At 68.3% G+C, this 18,285-nt stretch overlaps 1 protein-coding gene across 1 annotated transcript in view; it reads right to left on the bottom strand.

The window, feature by feature from the left end:
- Positions 1–2,731: 2,731 nt before the first annotated feature.
- Positions 2,732–18,285, bottom strand: part of CABIN1 (calcineurin binding protein 1) — a 37,911-nt gene continuing 22,357 nt past the window's right edge. Inside the window, 17 exon segments of the mRNA XM_056821164.1 lie at positions 2,732–2,931; positions 3,018–3,220; positions 3,318–3,467; positions 4,192–4,405; positions 6,209–6,283; positions 6,376–6,861; positions 7,067–7,163; positions 7,244–7,407; positions 13,199–13,312; positions 13,490–13,857; positions 14,036–14,214; positions 14,443–14,594; positions 14,678–14,938; positions 15,456–15,717; positions 16,853–16,998; positions 17,087–17,293; positions 17,380–17,541. Of these exon segments, the coding sequence (XP_056677142.1) occupies positions 2,788–2,931; positions 3,018–3,220; positions 3,318–3,467; positions 4,192–4,405; positions 6,209–6,283; positions 6,376–6,861; positions 7,067–7,163; positions 7,244–7,407; positions 13,199–13,312; positions 13,490–13,857; positions 14,036–14,214; positions 14,443–14,594; positions 14,678–14,938; positions 15,456–15,717; positions 16,853–16,998; positions 17,087–17,293; positions 17,380–17,541 (3,384 nt within the window). The 3' untranslated portion in view covers positions 2,732–2,787.

Below are 18,285 nucleotides of genomic sequence, written 5' to 3'. Positions count from 1 at the left end.
AACTGACTGATTTGGGTGGGTTTTGGTCATTTCATCAGTCACGTTCACCTTCTGTGACCCCATTTCTTGACAGACATACTGACGGGGCTGGCCATCGCCTTGGCCAGATGAGGGAACTGAGGCAGAGGGACACGCTTTGCCCAGGGTCACGCAGTTAGAAAGCACCTGAGGTCACATTCGAACCCAGGACCTCCCTGCTCCCGGCCCGGCGCTCTATCGGCTGACCTACCAAGCTGCCCCCGACCTGACTTTTAAAGGGTGACACTGAGGAGATGGATGCGAGGCCAGGTTGGATGGCGAGCAGAGCTCGACCCAGGCTGCGGACCGTCAGGGATGCTGAGCGGCCGAGCGACGATCCCAGGACAGCGGAGGAGCCACGGGACGAGCGGAGAGGGGAGCCTCGAGGCGGAGCGGGCAAGAACGGGACAAGAACGGCTCGCGGGCTGCCCAGCCCCGAGAAGAGAGCACGAGAGACTCGGCGGGTCCTGGCAAATGGAGCTGGCGGACGGGGCCCTTTCACCCCACGGGAGAGGCCACGGGACGGACAGACGTCGGCCCAGTTCTCGGAGGAGGAGGCCGGGGGCTCGTTCCTGGGGAAATTCTCGAGCAGCGCCGAGCCTTGAAAAGATGGCGGGGGCCACGGCGACGAGGAAGTACGATCCGGGCCCAAGAATGGCACGACACGCATCGGACGGAATCCTGAAAGGGAGGCCGAGGGAAACCCCAGCGAGGCAGCACGGCGAGCCAGTGAGATCCCCCTGGGCGCTGGGCACGGCGCGCTGCCGGCTGGCATTCCAGGGAGTGGCAGTCCCAGGCCCCAGGCCGGGTCCTGAGCAGCAGCAGAGTAAGTCCAGACCTGGCAGCCCCCTTCAGTGACCCGGAACGGACAGCGTTGGCGGTGGCCGAGCCCAGAAGGGGTCCGCCCGGTCTCCAAAGGGGCCTTTCTCGGCGGCAGAACCCAGGCGGGGGGAGCAGGGACCAACGTTGCCCCGGAATGAAAGAGCAGCAGGGGCCGGGCCTGGCTCTGACGGGCAGACCGAAGCCAGGAAGGCGGCCGGAAGAGCGGCCACGGAGAAGCCGAATCCCACCATGGTGGCGGCAAGGCTCACGGCCGGACCCAGAGAGGGAGACGCCTCCGGACGGCAAGCACGGCCTCGGCACAGACGACGAGCCCGAGAAGCCGATGACGTTTGCCAAGTCTGGGCGAGGGAAACGAGGGTGCCGGGGGAGAGCCTGAGCAAGGAAATGAGAACTATGGGAGAGCAACTGAAGAAGGAATCCCCGGCCGGGGACAGGAAGCACAAAGCAAACTGGACCGCAGAGAAGCCCCCGCTATGCAAACAGCCAAACGGTGGTCCGAAGAGGAGACGAGGTGAGGGCCCTGCGCAAAGCCGTCGCTGCGCCACGGGGGCCCCCGAGCGAGCCGGCCCCGATCTCGCCCGTCCCCACTCGCGCCCTCAGGAACTCCGCAGCCCAAATCCGGAGCTTCTCAGTCAGGAAGACGCCGCCCCACAGCTAGCGTTAGCATCGACAGAGCCTGGAAGGGAGCACTGCAGAAGGGAGGGGCGCCCGCAGAGCTGGGTCCAGTGCTCGGGGGGGCAGCTAAAGAGGACGTCCCAGAAGGCCTGGGGCGGGAGGGAGTGCAGGCTGGGCTGCACACGCTTGCTGCCGGGGCGGAGCTCGCGGCTCAGGCCCGTGGCCGCGGCTGTCCCCAGAGCTCCTGTTCCAAATGGCTGGAAGCCCCCAGTGGGAGGGCACCAAGGTGTGCCCGGGGCGGACCCCACTGTGGAACACTTTAGCCAGGCTGGAGCCTTTGGGGAAGAAGCGGAGACGTGGCAGGAGTAAAAGTCGATCCCCGGATACGTGATGGAGGGTGAACGGCTCGCAGAGGCGGAGAGTGACTGAGCCGCGGGAGCCTGAGGCCGGGGTCCCGCGGTGGGGAAGGTCCCAGGCCCGGCAGGCTCCATCTCTCTCCCGGAAGGGGCTTTCTCCCGAGACCGCCAGAGGAGCGTCTCTTGGAGCCGGCCGCCGTGACTCGAGAAGGCTGAGGGGGCCGAGGATCCCGGCCCGGACTCCTGGCTACGGGGACTCGCCGCCTAGCGACGGATCCCAGGACAACACGGCCAAGTCCCCTGGCCCGCGCCCCTCCCCGCCAGGGGATCTGCATCATTTCCGTGCTGCTTCCTCGCCCCAAACCAGAAGGTCTGGGAGCCCGAGTGGCCTGCGTCGGGAGGGAGCGGGCAGCGGCGGGCTTCAGAGGGCCACCGAGCAGCTCGAATGGGCCGTCTGCAGCCCCAGAGCCGCGGGGTCGGGCTTGTATCGTTTGGCCCTCCTCTCCGGGAAAGCTGGCCTGGCTGCTTGGGAGGGAGGGAGTTCCCCATCCTGGCAGCGGCTGCGAGTGCAGATTTCTCCTGGGATTAAAGCAGTTCAGAAGACCCTCTGGGCCCCTCCGGCCTTTTCTCGGGAAGGATAACCTGATTTTACAAAGGAGGAGACCGAGTCCCAGAGAGGAGAATGGGTGCCCGAAGGGCACCTGGGTTCAAATCTGGCCTCAGACACGTGCTGGCTGTGTGACCCTGGGCAAGTCACTTCATCCCGTTTGCCTAGCCTGCCCCCTTGTGTCTTAGGGCTGTTATCGGGCCAGAAGGGGAAGATGTTTAGGGGGCCCTCTGGCCCCCAGACCAGCAGCCCCCCCAGAACGGAGCCCGAGAGGCACAACCCGGAGGTCAGGTGACGCCGGCACGCGGCCACATGCTCGCGCTTTATTACAAACAGGCTGCAGCGCCGTCAGATGTCCATGTAGTCGTCTTCGTCGTCGCTCTCGCTCTCCAGGGACGACTCCTGGCTGGACAGCTCGAGGATCTCCAGGGCCGGCTGGCAGAGGCTCTCCTTCTTCACGGTGGCGGCGGACTGCGCGCTCAGGATGGCCGACTGCGGGAGGGAGCCGGCGGGCGGGTGAGGCCGGGCCGGGGGGGCCGGCGGGGAGCCCCCCCCCCCCCCGCGCCCGCTTCACTCACCTTCAGCTTCTGCTTGGTCTCCTCCGAGACGCTGCCCTTGGGGGACAGGAGCGTCGGGGTCGGGGGGGTGACGGTGATCTCGGGGGGGAACTTGGCCGCGGCCGAGGGGATGACGAGCCTGGGCATGGCGGGCGGCGGGCGGCCCTTTACCCGGGGGGGCTCTGCGCGGGGGGCCGGGCTTCCCGAAGGCCTGGAGCTGGAGGCTGGGGACAGAGTGCGGGGTGAGGCGCCGCCGGAGGCCGGGAGGCCCCGAGCTCGAAGCCGTCCGCGTCTGGGGTCCCCCCGCCGGGGCCCCCTTACCCTGGCCACAGGCGCGTCCCGTGACGGGGCCGGTCCCAGGCTCGGCGGGCCCCGGCTCGGGGCGGTTGGCGGTGACGGCGTCCACCTGCGGCCCGAGGAGGCTCTCCGGCGGCCGAGGTCCCGAGTGGCCGCCCGCTGCCAGCTCCTCCCCTGACGGCAAAGAGGGCGTCAGGGCGTCCCCCGGCCTCGGACACACAGGAGTCCGGATGCCTCCCCCTCGGGGGGGCCAAATGCCCCGGAGCCAGCACGGGCCCACGGAGAGGCACACACCAGGCGAGAGGAAATGGGCGGCTCTGCTGGCAGACAACGGCGCAGCCCCGCGAGGTCGGGCCGTGGGCACGGGTGGACGGCCAGGGACGGGGCTCTGGGGCTGGGCCTCCCGGAAACCGAGCCTGGGGTGACTCAAGTCCTGGGTTCGAATGCTGGTTCTGTCCCTCTCTAGCTGAGGGCTTCTCACCTCTCTGGGCCCTCGAGCCCACTGCCTGCCCTCCCGGGGGAAGGGGGAGGGGGGAGGCCCTCTGTGCGCTCCCCGGGAGCCTCCGTCTGGGGGAGAAGGCCGGGCGCCCTGCCCGGACCGTGCTCCTCGGCCCCGCACAGGCTTCCCCACGAGGGCAGGCCCGGTGCTGGGGGGGGCCAGGAAGAGCCCCCAGATGCTCGCAGGCTCGGCCCAGGGTGGGTTCAAGCTGAGCTCCCCCAGCCTCACGGCGACACCTGGGCCAACGCCCAAGTTCTGTGGTCCCGGCGGGCCCCTCGGACGCCCGCCCAATCGGAGGCCGTTTCCTCGGGCCTCCCTCGGGCTTCGCTGTCATCTCTGCAGCAGGGACGGCCCATGTGGGCTCATCGGCCCCCCCCCCCCCGCCCGGCTCCTCCTCACCTGGGGCCGGACAGGCCACGCTCGGAGGCGCCTCGGGGTCCTTGGAGGCCGCGGCCGGCTTGGCCTTGGGCGTCGCGTCGCTGGGCCGCGGCAGCACATCGGGAGGGGCCGCGTCGGGGTTCGAGGCCGCGGGCTGGGGGGCCGGCGAGGCCCAGAAGCAGCTCTCCCTGCCGTCCTTCGGGGGCTTGGGCGTGGTGGGGGCGTCTCCTGTGGCCTGCGGACCGAGGAAGGAGGTCAGAGGGGGGCCCTGGCTAGTCCCGTCCCCCCACCGAGGCGCCGCCCGGGCTCGTCGGCCTCCTCTGCTGGCCTCTGCCGGGTCTGCGCTCCGGGCCTCACTGCACCAGCCCAGGTCTCTGGGATCCCGGCAGGGCGCAGGAGTCCCCCAGACGCCCGGGCCCACCCTCAGGGCCCACAAAGGCAAACAGGAGGCCTCTGGGAAAACCCCGGGCACGCCTGTGGGGGGAGGGGCCGATGCCAGTCTGGAAGCAGGCCTGGGGGAGGCCAAAGGCCAAACAGCGCATTTCCTGTTGGGTCCTGGAAGCCCTAGGAGCCAAGGAGGGTTATGGAGCAGGGGTGACACGGGCCAAACCCACATCTTAGGATCGTCTGGAGCCGGACCCACTAGCCCCCGTAGGAGGGGATGAGAGCGAAGGGAGAGCACCGGAGAGATGCTGGAGGGGTGAAATCGACCAGGGGGGGCCAGAGGGGTGAAATCGACGGGGGGGCAGAGGGGTGAAATCGACCAGGGGGGCCTGAGGGGTGAAATCGACCAGAGGCTCTCAGGTGAAATCCATTAGAGCCACAGAGATGACACTGACCGGAGGTCACGGCAGGGTGAACTCTACAGGTCGGGGCTCCCATCGGTTGGGGATGAGCCTCGGGCTGGAAGCCTGAGGCCCGGAGCAGGGTTGGGGCTGGCAACCATCCAAGCAGCTGGACGGTTCAGGGGCATCACCTAGGACTGACCCAGCAGGCTGAGGGGTGGTCGGAGAGGGAGGAGGAGGAGGAGGAGTTGAGGCCAGGAGCCCCTCAGGAGAGAGCAGTTTGGGAGCCACGGTGCATCGGCCTCCAGGCCGCCAAAGGCGGTGCCCCTTTGTGCCTCGGTTTCCCTGGTGGAAGCAGCACTCTGCTGCTATGGAGGGGTCATCCGTCCGCACGTCCCCCGACCCGGTCCTGGTCACTCTGGGGCCGCCACTCCCCGAGGTGCAGCCCCGGAGGAAAGGTCTTTGTGCGGAGCCTCTAGCCCGGGGCACAGCAGTCGGGGGCTGTGGGCTGGCCATGCTCTTCAGGTCACAGGAGAGGATGGCGGAAATCTGGGCTCCTCGTTACCCCCGTTTTGCAGATGAGGAGACTGAGGCGGGCGGAGAGGCGGGTCTTCCTGAGGCCGTCGTACTGGACGTTTCTGCACCTCCTTGATGGAGGCCGGAAGCCAAGGACGTCGCACGTGCCGCGCCAGTCCTCCGGGGGCCCGACAGAGCCGGGTCTGGGTAGAGACTCTCGCAGGCTCTCGTGCTCTCGGCCCTCCTTTCTGCCCGCCTCTGGCAGACGCCTGGACTCGTCCTCCCTGCTCGGCGCGGTGGGGAAGGGCGGGGGAGGCGGGGAAGCGGCCGCCGGGCAGAGGGAAAGCGGCTCGGGGTGCCGGGGCAGGGCAGGGAGCCCAGAGGCGGCCGGGGGCTCCCGCTTCCTCCTCCACCCGATGCCCCTCCGAGCCCATCGCTGCGCGGGGTCGGAGGAACCTGCCTGGCCTCCCGGGTTTGAGCCCCTTCAGAGCACGGTGCTGGGCTCGGGGTCGGGAAAGAACCAGCTTCAAATCCTGCCTCAGACACGCCTCGGCTCGTAGTGACCCGGGCAAGTCCTGCCACCGTAGCTTGCCTCGGTTTCCCCAGATGTAACAGGGGGACCCCAAGAAGCCCCCGGGGCCAAGGCTCGGCTCGGCTGAGATCCTGGCGGAGCCCCGAACGCCCCGGAGAGGAGGGCGGCCCGGCCGGGGGCGCCGAGAGCGGGGGGAGGCCCTTACCTGTCTCTGGGCCGACGTCCCCAGCTGGACCTGACAGAACTTGACGGCCTGTTCCAGGGCTGCCCCCTCATCCACCTGGGCAAAGGGAGGGAGGAGCGGCTGAGAGAGCCGCTGGGCTTGGCCTGGCCCGGGCTAGGAGGGCTGCCACTGGCCGCTCCGGCAGGTACCTGCTTGATCAGCATGTAGGTGTCGGCCATGATCTTCTCAATCCGCCCCAGGTCGTAGGCCATGACCTTCTGGCCGTGCTGCCACACGCGGTAGGCGTCCAGCAGGAGGTTCTTCCCACACTCGGGGTCGTCCAGTAACTTCCTCTTGCGGCTGGGCCTCTGGCCGGCCTCCCCGACAGGCGCCTGGGCCGGGCCCTTGGCCGGGGGCGGCTGCGGGGACGGCGGGGGCTGCCGGGAGCTGATGCTCAGGTCCTCCAGGGAGAGCTCGGCCGGCCGGCCGGGCGGGGGCCTCTCGGGCTCCAGCTCCATGGGATCGGCGGGGCTCGGCCGGGGCCCCTCCTTCGGGGCGCCGGGCTCGGCCGGGTCCGGGGGGGGCGGCCCGTGGCCGGGAGCCACCCCCCCGCTCCCTCCGTCGCAGGCCTCGCTCCCATCCTCGGCGCCCGGCTTGCTGGACACGTCGGTGGTCATCCCGTGGCCTTCGGACCCCTGGGGAGGGGCGGAGGACGGTCGGGGCGGCGGGGACGGGAGCTGGGGGTGCCGAAGGGGGCGTGTACCCGAGGCCCGGCTGCAGGGGATCCCGCCGCACCCACAGAGAGACAGAAGGAGCTGTGGAGGGCACGGACGAGGGGAGGCCCTTCAGGGGCAAAGGCCTGGAGAGGGGAAATGAGGCGGAGGCGGCGCCAAGGCCTACCTCGGTCAGCTCGCTCAGCGTCTCCTCCAGCACCTTCACCGTGAGGACGAAGGCCCGCTGGGCCAGGACCTGGCGGTCGGCATCCCGCAAGTATTTCCTGGGGCGGACACGGAGTGTGTGTGTGTGGGGGGGCCGGCCGGGTCTGAGCCCCCCTTCCCCCCGGGGGCGGCCACTTACTTGCCCTGGTCGGGCGTCCTCTGCAGCATGGAGGACACCCTGAGCAGCGTGCCGTAGTCCTTGAGCTGCGACAGCACCTGCAGCAGCAGCACGATGGAGCGGTTCATGTGAGACGCGAAGCTGCCCGGCCGGTCGATCTCGTCCACGGGGATGCGCCAGATGCCCTGCGGAGGAAGCGAGCCCGAGGCTGCGGCAGGGACGGCCCGCGCGCTCCCATCTGGCCTCTGCCTGCCTCAGTTTCCCCAACAGTAAAGCGGGGATAAGAGCAGCCGCCTGTGAGGAGGGCAGAGCTCAGCAGGAAAGACAAGGGTGGGTGAGCGGAGCAACGGAGGCGGGAGCCGAGGGCCGCCCAGAGGGGCCTCGACACAGACCGGCCGAAAGCCGAGGGGAGGGCAGCACCCAGGGGGCGCCCCGGGCACAGGACCAGAGTGAACTCTTGGGGCTAAGAAAGGGCCCACCATGGACAGGGGCAGACGGAGAGAGACAGGCAGGTGGGTCCACAGCCAGCCAAGCAGAGGCCTTTGAGGGTCCCCTCGAGGGCTCACAAGGGCGCAGTCCCAGGCTCGGGCGGGCGGCCAGTAAACGCACGACTTAAAGGCCCGAGCAGAAGGGGAGAAGCGCCGGCAGGGACGAGAGCTCTGCCACTGGCAGCTCCCCACGAGGCCTGGCCTGGGCTTTCTGCTCGGGCCAGAGGAAGCCAGGGCGGGTTGGACTCCTAGGCGGCCGGAAGCTCTCCTTCCCCGTCTGGCCTCTCCTCTCCTCCGAGGGGGCATCACACGGCCATGACTCCCCTCCCCTGGCCCTGCCAACCCCGTCTTCCCCTTCCAATGGCCACTGATGATTAGTAGTAGTAATAGCCACCTTTCTACCCCCCTTCACAAGTGCTCCCTTGAGCTTGCAATAACCCTGTTCTCCGGGTGTTCCGGGCATCGGACTCCCCATGACCCCATTTGGGGTTTCTATGGCAGATACTGGAGTGCTTTGCCCTTTCCTTCTCCAGCTCATTACAGAGAAGGAAACAGGCAAAGAGGGTTAAGTGACTTAACCAGAGTCACACAGCTAGGAAGTCTCTGAGACTGGATTAGGAAGAGGAATCTTTCTGACTCCAGGCTTAGAGTTCTATCCACTAGATCAGCACTTCCCTCCATCTCTGGTCAGTTTCCCCTCTCCTCCATCTCTGGTCAGTTTCCCCTCTCCTCCATCTCTGGTCAGTTTCCCATCTCCATCTCTGGTCAGTTTCCCCCTCTCCTCCATCTCTGGTCAGTTTCCCCTCTCCTCCATCTCTGATCAGTTTCCCCTCTCCTCCATCTCTGGTCAGTTTCCCCTCTCCTCCATCTCTGGTCAGTTTCCCCTCTCCACCATCTCTGGTCAGTTTCCCCCTCTCCACCATCTCTGGTCAGTTTCCCCCTCTCCACCATCTCTGGTCAGTTTCCCCCTCTCCACCATCTCTGGTCAGTTTCCCCCTCTCCACCATCTCTGGTCAGTTTCCGGCTCCTCCATCTCTGGTCAGTTTCCCCCTCTCCTCCATCTCTGGTCAGTTTCCCCCTCTCCTCCATCTCTGGTCAGTTTCCCCTCTCCTCCATCTCTGGTCAGTTTCCCCCTCTCCTCCATCTCTGGTCAGTTTCCGGCTCCTCCATCTCTGGTCAGTTTCCCCCTCTCCACCATCTCTGGTCAGTTTCCCCTCTCCTCCATCTCTGGTCAGTTTCCCCTCTCCTCCATCTCTGGTCAGTTTCCCCTCTCCTCCATCTCTGGTCAGTTTCCCCTCTCCTCCATCTCTGGTCAGTTTCCCCTCTCCTCCATCTCTGGTCAGTTTCCCCTCTCCTCCATCTCTGGTCAGTTTCCCCTCTCCTCCATCTCTGGTCAGTTTCCCCTCTCCTCCATCTCTGGTCAGTTTCCCCTCTCCTCCATCTCTGGTCAGTTTCCCCTCTCCTCCATCTCTGGTCAGTTTCCCCTCTCCTCCATCTCTGGTCAGTTTCCCCTCTCCTCCATCTCTGGTCAGTTTCCCCTCTCCTCCATCTCTGGTCAGTTTCACCTCTCCACATCTTTTAAATATACCCCCTTCTCTCTTATGCGTTGTCACTCCCCTGGGGCAAACCCTCATCACCTGTTAGAGAAGTTGCTGGGAAAATCTGCCCACTTCTCTCCCCTGCCTCCATCTTCCATTCAGTGACTAAAGTGGTTTTCCTAGAAGGAGGGATTGGCCCTCTCACCCCCTTCCTACTCAGTAAACTGCAGTGGCTTCCCATCGTCTCCAGCACCAAACACACACTCCTCTGTTTGGCATTCAAAGTCCTTCGTAACCGGCTCGCTCCCACCTCTGCAGTCTTCACAGACCTCACATCTCCCACAGTATCCTCCATCTCCAGACTGCTTGCTTTTGCACTGGCTGTGTCTTCCTGGGTAGAAGGCACCCCCTCCCTCCTCCCTTTCGCCTCCTGGCTCCCTTCTAGACTCGGGGGAACTTCAGCAGGAAGCTTTCCCTCTCCCCAAACTACCTGGCAGGCATTTTAAAACCATTTGGCACGCACACACATGTGCATCCACGGGGCCTTCCCGCCCTCTTTGGTTCCCCACCAGCCAGCACAGTGCCCAGGAGACTCGACCTCAGAAGAGCCTCTTCACAAGGGCGAGAGGGAGGCCAGGGGGAGAAGGGCATCCCCAGACTGAAAAAGACTCCAAGGTTTCAGTGAACCCCAAGCCAAAGAGGATTCCACAGGGTAGAGTACGTGGCAGCCAGAAAAGCTGGGGCATTATGGGATGGGTCCCCCCCCTCTGCCCGTGCACACAGGTGCCCCGCAACAGCAGCTTCGCAGGTTACCATCTCCCCTTCCTCTGTCTCACTGGGCAGACGGACATGGGCGTACTCGACATGGAGGAAATTCATTTCAGCAGGAACAAGTGGCTGCCGTGCTTCTCGCAGCCTCCCCACAGGGAGAACTAACGTCCCTGTCTCTACTCCCACCCGGTGGACATCCAATTAGTCACTGAGCACCTACTGGGTGCCAGGCACTATGCTGGTACGTTCCAGAATCGTCCCATTTGACCCTCCCAGATACGATCCCCATTTTACACTTGGGGACACTGAGGCAGAGATGAAGTGATTCGTCCAGGGTCACCCAGCTAGGCGGGTGTGAGGACAGATTAGAACTCGGCTCTTCCTGCCTCCAAGCCCATGGAACTGCCCAACAGGAAACCCTGACCAGCCGCCAGCACTCATGAAGCCCTACTGGGTGCCTGTGCCCTGGAGCACAAAGAGGATGGGGGAGCCCTGGCCCGCCAGAGCCTCTGTCCCTCCCGAAGCCACAAGGCCTGCCTCCCTCGGGCCCAGCTCTGTCCCCTTCCTCCCAGGCTCCCTGGCCTGGCAGAACTCACCATCACAGGAGGCAGCTCCTTCCTGGCCCAAGTCCCCCCCGCTCTGGGGGCCCCGCTGGGGGGGCAGGGGCTCCCCCTCCCCTCCCAGCCGCGGCCTGGGAGGCTGCTTCCTCCTCTGGCTCTGCTCCGCTCCGCTCCGCTCCTCTCTGGCTGCCTCTTTTCTTTCAGGCCGCCCAGGGGCCGGCGGCGGCCAATCAGGAGAGGGGAGACATCCACCCGCCCACGGGCCGCCCCCGCAGAGGCAGCAGCGGCAGCAGCAGGATGGGGAGCCGGAGGAGGGAGAGGCAGCAGCAGAGGCGGCGGTAGCGCCTCTGAACTCGGCTTCCTGCCCCCCCTAGCCTGGACCAGGATGCGGCGGAGGGAGCCTCCCCCTTGGCCAGCAGCCCATCCATCTCCAGCCGCCAGACCTTTGCAGCCCCTCCCAGCCTGTGTGGCAGAGCTAGAAAATGGAGGCCCAGAAAAGGGCCTCAAAGGCCTCCTCTGGGAGCCGGCCCTTCCCAAGTGGCCCTCAGTGTAGGGCTCTGGGGCCGGGAGTGTGGCCGAGCCCCCCCAATCGTCCCACCTGACCCCCACTTTCTGCTCTCCTGGAAGCCTCAGCCATCCCCCATCAATGCTCGGCCTGTCCCCAGGTGGGGCCCCCCATTCCAAAGAAAAGGATCTGGGGGTCATGGGGGGCTCCGTCGGACCCTCTCCCCCCAGCATGGCAGTGGCAAAGGGAGCCTGGCCAGACGGGGCAGTGTAGACGCCGTCTGGGAGAGGCGCCTCTCCTGGAGCCCCCCTTTCCACCCTCCTGGCCCTCCTCCAGGCCTTCGCCCCCCCTCCCTGCCCCAGGAAACGTCTGAGGGCAGAGATGGCTCCTGGGACAGTCCTGGGGAGGCCGAGGCCGCCTCGGTTTCCTCCCCTGTAAAATGGGGCCCCGACACACAGCTGTCTGCAGAGCTCCCGGGAGATGCCGCCATGGGTGGACTGCAGGGCCTGGAGGCAGGGAGGCCCGAGTTCAAATCCAGCCCAGGGCACTCGGCGGTCACTTGGCCCTGTTTGCCTCAGTCTCCCCTGTGTGAAATGGGGCTCTGACAGCTCCCCCTCCCGGGGCCGCAATCAGGATCAAACAAGGTGGAAACGCACGTCCTCACCCCAGTCTGGGCTCCTCCTGGCAAACTTTCGGCTGTACCCGTCACGGCGAGGGTGTGCAGCCTCCTCCTCCAGGAAGCCCTCAAGGCACGCACATGTGACTCAGGTCAGGCGCCGTCAGGGAGGGGCCAGCGCAAGCCCCATGTTACAGCAGGGGGAACGGAGGCAGGTGGTGGGGAAGTGATTCGTTCTGACTGAATTTGAACTCGGGGCCTCCAGTCTGCAGGAGATGCTGCGGCCACCGAGAAAGAAATTTGGGCAAACGGAAGCGACCTTGACGCGGGAGACGAGGAAACGGGGGGTCCTTCGGCCAGACGGTCCCAGAGGAGGCCCACGCTGGGGCGGAGGCGCGGGGAGCAGGGAGGGCACGGCCTGGGCAAAGGCAGGGAGGTGGGAGATGGCAAACGGGTGGACGTGAGGCTGGGACGGCCCCGGCACACTCGGGCACGAGCAGCCTCGCCGCGGAGGCCGAGCAGAGAGGAGAGGCTGCTCCGCCCCAGGTTTGAGGCCCCCCACCGGGTGCCGGAGAGACCAGGGGCCACAAAGGGCCGAGCAGGACGGGCTGCCTCGTGAGGTGGTGAGCTCCCCGACCTCGGAGGTCTTCAAGCATAAGCAGGGCCGCCACCCCGGCAGCCAGCAGGCAGGAGGTCCCCCGGGATCCCCCCCCGCTGGGCCCCGAGACCGAGATCCGCTGCCAGAAAAGAGGCCCGAAACGAGCCCCGGCCGGGACGCCCCCAGGAGCTCGCTTGTTCCGGGGAGGGACGAGAGCCCGGCACGCGGCGGGCAGGCAACGGGCACCCCGACAGGCCACCCTTCCCCGCCGGCCCCCGTGGAGGAGGCCGGGACACCCGAGTTCGAATCCTACCTTGGACGAGGGCCGGTCCCTGGGGGCCACCTCCGGCCCTCCTTCTCCCCCTTCCCCCACGCGTGCTGCAACCCCCAGAAGCGACGAGGCTTTGGGGGGGAAACGGCCGCCTCCGTCCCCAAAGGCGCCCCCCGAGGCTCCCCCCTTCCTCCGCTCGGCCCTCACTTCCCAGAAGAGACAGAAGTTCATGCGGAAACGATTCCCACCGAGCGGGGGTGGGGGAGCCCCCCAGGCAGCAGAGCCATGCCCGGCCTCCCCAGCTCGAACCCGGGACCCAACGCAGGGGTGCTCACCGGGGAGAGCCTGGGCTGAGTGAAGGGAATGAAAATGGCGCCGCCGCCCCCACCAGGATCCACGTGCGGGGGAGGGGGAGGGGAGGGGGGGAGGGAGGGGGAGGGGAGGGGAGGGGAGGGGGAGGGAGGGGGGAGGGGGAGGGAGGGGAGGGGGAGGGGGAGGAGAGGGGAGGGGAGGGAGGGGGAACGAGCCACCGGACTCCGTGGATGGCCGTCAGGCCGCAGGGCGCCTCGGGGACCCTTCCCGGAGGGCCACTTCACAGGCGGGGAGGCCGAGGCAGGGCCGCTACTCACGTTGAAGAAGTTGGTCTTGTTCCTCTCGCAGAAGAGGCCCTGCGCGGGCATGTGCGGCAGCTGCTGCCACGGGATGCCGCTGCCCAGCAGCACGTCTCGGGCCCAGTGGAGGTTCTGTGGGGGAGGGGCCTGTGAGCGCGAGCAGGGGGGGCAGGGCTGGCAGGGGGGTCCAGTGGGGGGGGCAGGGCCGGCGGGGGGGGGCAGGAGGGGGGGGTCCAGTGGGGGGGGGCAGGGCCGGCGGGGGGGCAGGGCCGGCGGGGGGGGGGCGGGTGGGGGGGGGGCAGGGCCTACCTTGTGCGTGTCGCTGTGGGCGTAGAGGAAGGCCAGCCGGTAGAGGCTCTTGTAGTGCTGCGGGAAGCGGCTCAGGCACAGGCGGAAGGCGGCCACGCAGCGCTCGGTCAGGAAGTCGCGCCGGCCCTCGGGGTCGGCGGGCAGCCGCTGGCACGGCTCGGCCCTCCTCCTGCCCGGAGACTCGGCGGCCTCCGGGGACTCATCGCTCCTCCCCGGAGGGCGGCGCCGCTCGGCGTCCGCGCCCGGCTCGGGCCGCTTGTCCGGGGGGGGCCTCCGCACGCTCTCCTGGGGGCCGCCGGCCTCGCCGAACACGTCCTGGGTGGAGCTCGAGTCGGACAGCGCCACGGCCGAGCCGTCCTGGCTCCTCTCTGCGGGGGGGGAGGCCCGTGAGGCGCCCGAGGCCCGACAAGCTGCGGGCGGCCTCCTCCTCCGCCAGCCCCTGCGCCCGCCCCGGGGAGCCCCCGCACGATGCCCGGCCGTCTCCCAGGAAGGCCTGCGCGGCCCCCCCAGCCTCCCCGTTTCCGGGCGGCTCCCGGCCCGGCCTACCGTCCGGCGGGGGCTGCTGCCGGGGCGTCTTGCACTTGATGTAGTCGTGGTCCAGCGGGGTGGCCGTGTAGGGCGGGGAGGTCAGGCCGGGGCCGGAGGAGGCGGGGAGGGCGGGCCCCGGGCCGGGCAGCGTCCCCGCCGAAGAGTGCGAATCCTCGTCCATCGCGCAGCTCTTCTCCCTGTCAAAGCAGGGCAGCGGCGTGACGGGGGGCGGCCGGGGCTCCCCGAGGCTTCGCCGGCTGCTGCCTCAGTTTCCCCGCCATAGGGTGGGGTCGTGGCGGCACATCCTCCCTGGGGCAGCCCGAGGCCCCAAAGAGGGGAGCGGTGGGCGGGGGAGGGGGTGCTGCGGCTGCCCATCGCGTGGGACGAGGCCCGTCTCGAGGCGCCGGAGCCCCCCCGGCACTCACTTCTCCGAAGCTCTGGGGGCGTTCTTCTCCTCGCCCCTGGCGAAGGGCCCCTCGGCCGCCTCCTTCATGAAGGCCGCCAGGCTCTCGGCGTCGATGCCGCTGCCGGCCCGGCCCGCCAGCTTCAGGATGGACGCGTGCAGGCGGAAGTAGACCTGGCGGGCCGAGGCCGGGCGTCAGGCCCGCGTGCTGGGGGGCCCCTCCCGCCGCCCCGCCCCGGGCCGCCCCCCGAGCCGACCTCCAGCGCCTCCATGGCCAGCTCCGGCGGGTTGTGGTAGTGGATCTTCTTGGGGTAGCGGGCGGCCTCCTCGTGCAGGTAGTGAGCGGCGCGCTGGTAGTGCTGCAGGTAGACGGCCGGCGGCTGCTTCTGCTTCTCGGCCACCTTGCCCAGCATGTAGTGCAGGAGCCACTCCTCCTCGTCGCCGTCGCCCTCGCAGCGCGCCGCCGACGTGAAGCACAGCTTGGCCGTCTCCAGCATGCTGTCGCGGCGCTCCTCCATCTGCGACGGGCCACACGCCGAGCTGCCCGTCTGCCCGCCCGAGCCCGGCGCCCGCCCGCCCACAGGAGGAGCCCGGCGCCCGCCCGGGAGGGCCCGGTGCCCGCCCACAGGAGGGTCCGGCGCCCGCCCACAGGAGGAGCCCGGCGCCCGCCCAGGAGGGCCCGGTGCCCGCCCACAGGAGGGTCCGGCGCCCGCCCACAGGAGGAGCCCGGCGCCCGCCCAGGAGGAGCCCGGTGCCCGCCCACAGGAGGAGCCCGGTGCCCGCCCGCCCACAGGAGGAGCCCGGTGCCCACCCGCCCACAGGAGGGTCCGGCGCCCACCCAGGAGGAGCCCGGTGCCCGCCCACAGGAGGAGCCCGGTGCCCGCCCGCCCACAGGAGGAGCCCGGTGCCCGCCCGCCCACAGGAGGAGCCCGGTGCCCGCCCGCCCACAGGAGGGTCCGGCGCCCACCCAGGAGGAGCCCGGTGCCCGCCCAGGAGGAGCCCGGTGCCCGCCCACAGGAGGAGCCCGGTGCCCACCTGCTGGACCACCTCGGCCGGCAGCTCGGCCCTCCACTGCTTGAGCTGGCGCGAGGCGAAGGAGTGCAGGGCGTACGACATGGTGCCGTACTCGATCCACAGCGACAGGTTGGAGGCGTCGATCTCCAGCGCGCGGCGGAAGCAGTTGAGCACCGGCAGCGAGTGCCGCCACACGGGCCCATCGCTCTTGAGCTCGTTGGAGTTCAGCTTGTCCTGGATGCGGCTCGCCCTGGCCAGGGCCATGCCCGCCCACGAGTCGAACCTGGATGCGGGAGGGGGCCGGGTGAGCAGGAGATTGCCGCGGGGCCTGGCACACCCCCGAGGGCACACACACTGGCACATCCCGGCACGCACACACTGGCACACCCCGAGGGCACACAGTGGCACACCCCCGAGGGCACACACTGGCACACCCCGAGGGCACACAGTGGCACACCCCGAGGGCACACAGTGGCACACCCCGAGGGCACACACTGGCACACCCCGAGGGCAAACACTGGCACACCCCTGAGGGCACACACTGGCACACCCCGAGGGCACACACTGGCACACCCCGAGGGCACACACTGGCACACCCCGAGGGCACACAGTGGCACACGCCCGAGGGCACACAGTGGCACACCCCCGAGGGCACACACTGGCACACGCCCGAGGGCACACAGTGGCACACCCCCGAGGGCACACACACTGGCACACCCCCGAGGGCACACACTGGCACACCCCGAGGGCACACAGTGGCACACCCTGAGGGCACACAGTGGCACACCCCGAGGGCACACACTGGCACACCCCGAGGGCACACACTGGCACACCCCTGAGGGCACACACTGGCACACCCCGAGGGCACACACTGGCACACCCCGAGGGCACACACTGGCACACCCCGAGGGCACACACTGGCACACCCCGAGGGCACACAGTGGCACACCCCCGAGGGCACACTGGCACACCCCGAGGGCACACTGGCACACCCCGAGGGCACACACTGGCACACCCCCGAGGGCACACAGTGGCACACCCTGAGGGCACACACTGGCACACCCCTGAGGGCACACACTGGCACACCCCGAGGGCACACAGTGGCACATCCCCGAGGGCACACACTGGCACACCCCGAGGGCACACACTGGCACCCCCCGAGGGCACACAGTGGCACACCCCCGAGGGCACACAGTGGCACACCCCCGAGGGCACACACACTGGCACACCCCCGAGGGCACACAGTGGCACACCCCGAGGGCACACAGTGGCACACCCCGAAGGCACACAGTGGCACACCCCGAGGGCACACACTGGCACACCCCGAAGGCACACAGTGGCACACCCCGAGGGCACACACTGGCACACCCCGAGGGCACACCCCGAGGGCACACACATGGCCCGGCCCAGCGGGGCACCTGGTGGGGCAGAAGCAGATGTCGTGCATGTAGAACTTGATGGCCTTGGACTGCTCCTTGTTCTTGAAGTGGTAGTCGGCCAGGAGGTAGTAGAGCTCATTCACGGCGGGGGCCGAGGGAGCGGCGCCGTCGGGGAGGGCGGGCACCTGAGGGGGCAGGGAGCGGTCAGAGGTCAGAGCCGGGGCGGGGCTTAGCGGGGGGGGGGGGGGGGGGGGGGGGGCCGCGCAGGCGCACCTGGCTCAGCGTGCCCTCGATGTAGGCCGCCACGCTGTCCAGGCTGAGCGCCGGCCGCTCGCTGCGCGGCACGATGGTGGCCACCTTCTTGAGCAGGTTGGCCAGGTCGGCCGACACCGTGCTGGTCTTGTAGCTGTCGAACTCGGGCAGGCTCTTGGGCTTGAAGTAGTCCAGCATGAAGAGCGCGTCCTCCCACACCAGCTCCACCTGGGGGCGGGGCCAGGGTGAGGGGGCGGGGCCTCCCGAAGCCCCGCCCCGCCCGCCCCGCCCCGCCCGCCGCCCGGCCGGCCCACCTGCTGCACGGAGTGCTCCTCCAGGTAGCGCGCTTTGCTCTTCTTGCTGGGGAAGCTGTACAGGCAGTAGAAGCACTGCTCCAGGGCCGTCTCCAGCTCCTCCTTGTACGGGTGCGTGTCCTCCGCCGCCGAGGCCGCCAGCTCCTTCTGCAGGACTCGCACCTGCGACCAGGGGACGGACCGCCTGGGCCTCTCACCCCCCATTCAATTACACACCCGAGCACGCTCACTAGAAGCGCAGGAGGGCCCACACTCGCTTGCACACTTGCTCACACAGGGCACTCACTTGCACACTCACGTAGAAGAGCAGGAGGGCCCGGGCCCGCCGCTCGCTCACACGCTCGCTTGCACACTTGCTTGCACACTTGCTCACACAGGGCACTCGCTCACACGCTCACGTAGAAGCGCAGGAGGGCCCGGGCCCACCGCTCGCTCACACGCTCGCTCACACGCTCACTCACACACTTGCTCACACAGGGCACTCACTCGCACACTCACGTAGAAGCGCAGGAGGGCCCGGGCCCGCCGCTCGCTCACACGCTCGCTTGCACACTTGCTTGCATACTTGCTCACACAGGGTACTCACTCGCACGCTCACGTAGAAGCGCAGGAGGGCCCGGGCCCGCCGCTCGCTCACACGCTCACTCACACACTTGCTCACACAGGGCACTCACTCGCACACTCACGTAGAAGAGCAGGAGGGCCCGGGCCCGCCGCTCGCTCACACGCTCACTCACACACTTGCTCACACAGGGCACTCACTTGCACACTCACGTAGAAGAGCAGGAGGGCCCGGGCCCGCCGCTCGCTCACACGCTCACTCACATACTTGCTCACACAGGGTACTCACTCGCACACTCACGTAGAAGCGCAGGAGGGCCCAGGCCCACCGCTCGCTCACACGCT

This window comes from Monodelphis domestica, chromosome 3 (assembly GCF_027887165.1).
Source record: "Monodelphis domestica isolate mMonDom1 chromosome 3, mMonDom1.pri, whole genome shotgun sequence".
Classification (NCBI taxonomy): domain Eukaryota; kingdom Metazoa; phylum Chordata; class Mammalia; order Didelphimorphia; family Didelphidae; genus Monodelphis; species Monodelphis domestica.
Note: the sequence above shows the minus strand (reverse complement) of the source record. Positions and strands in the feature narration are given on the sequence as shown.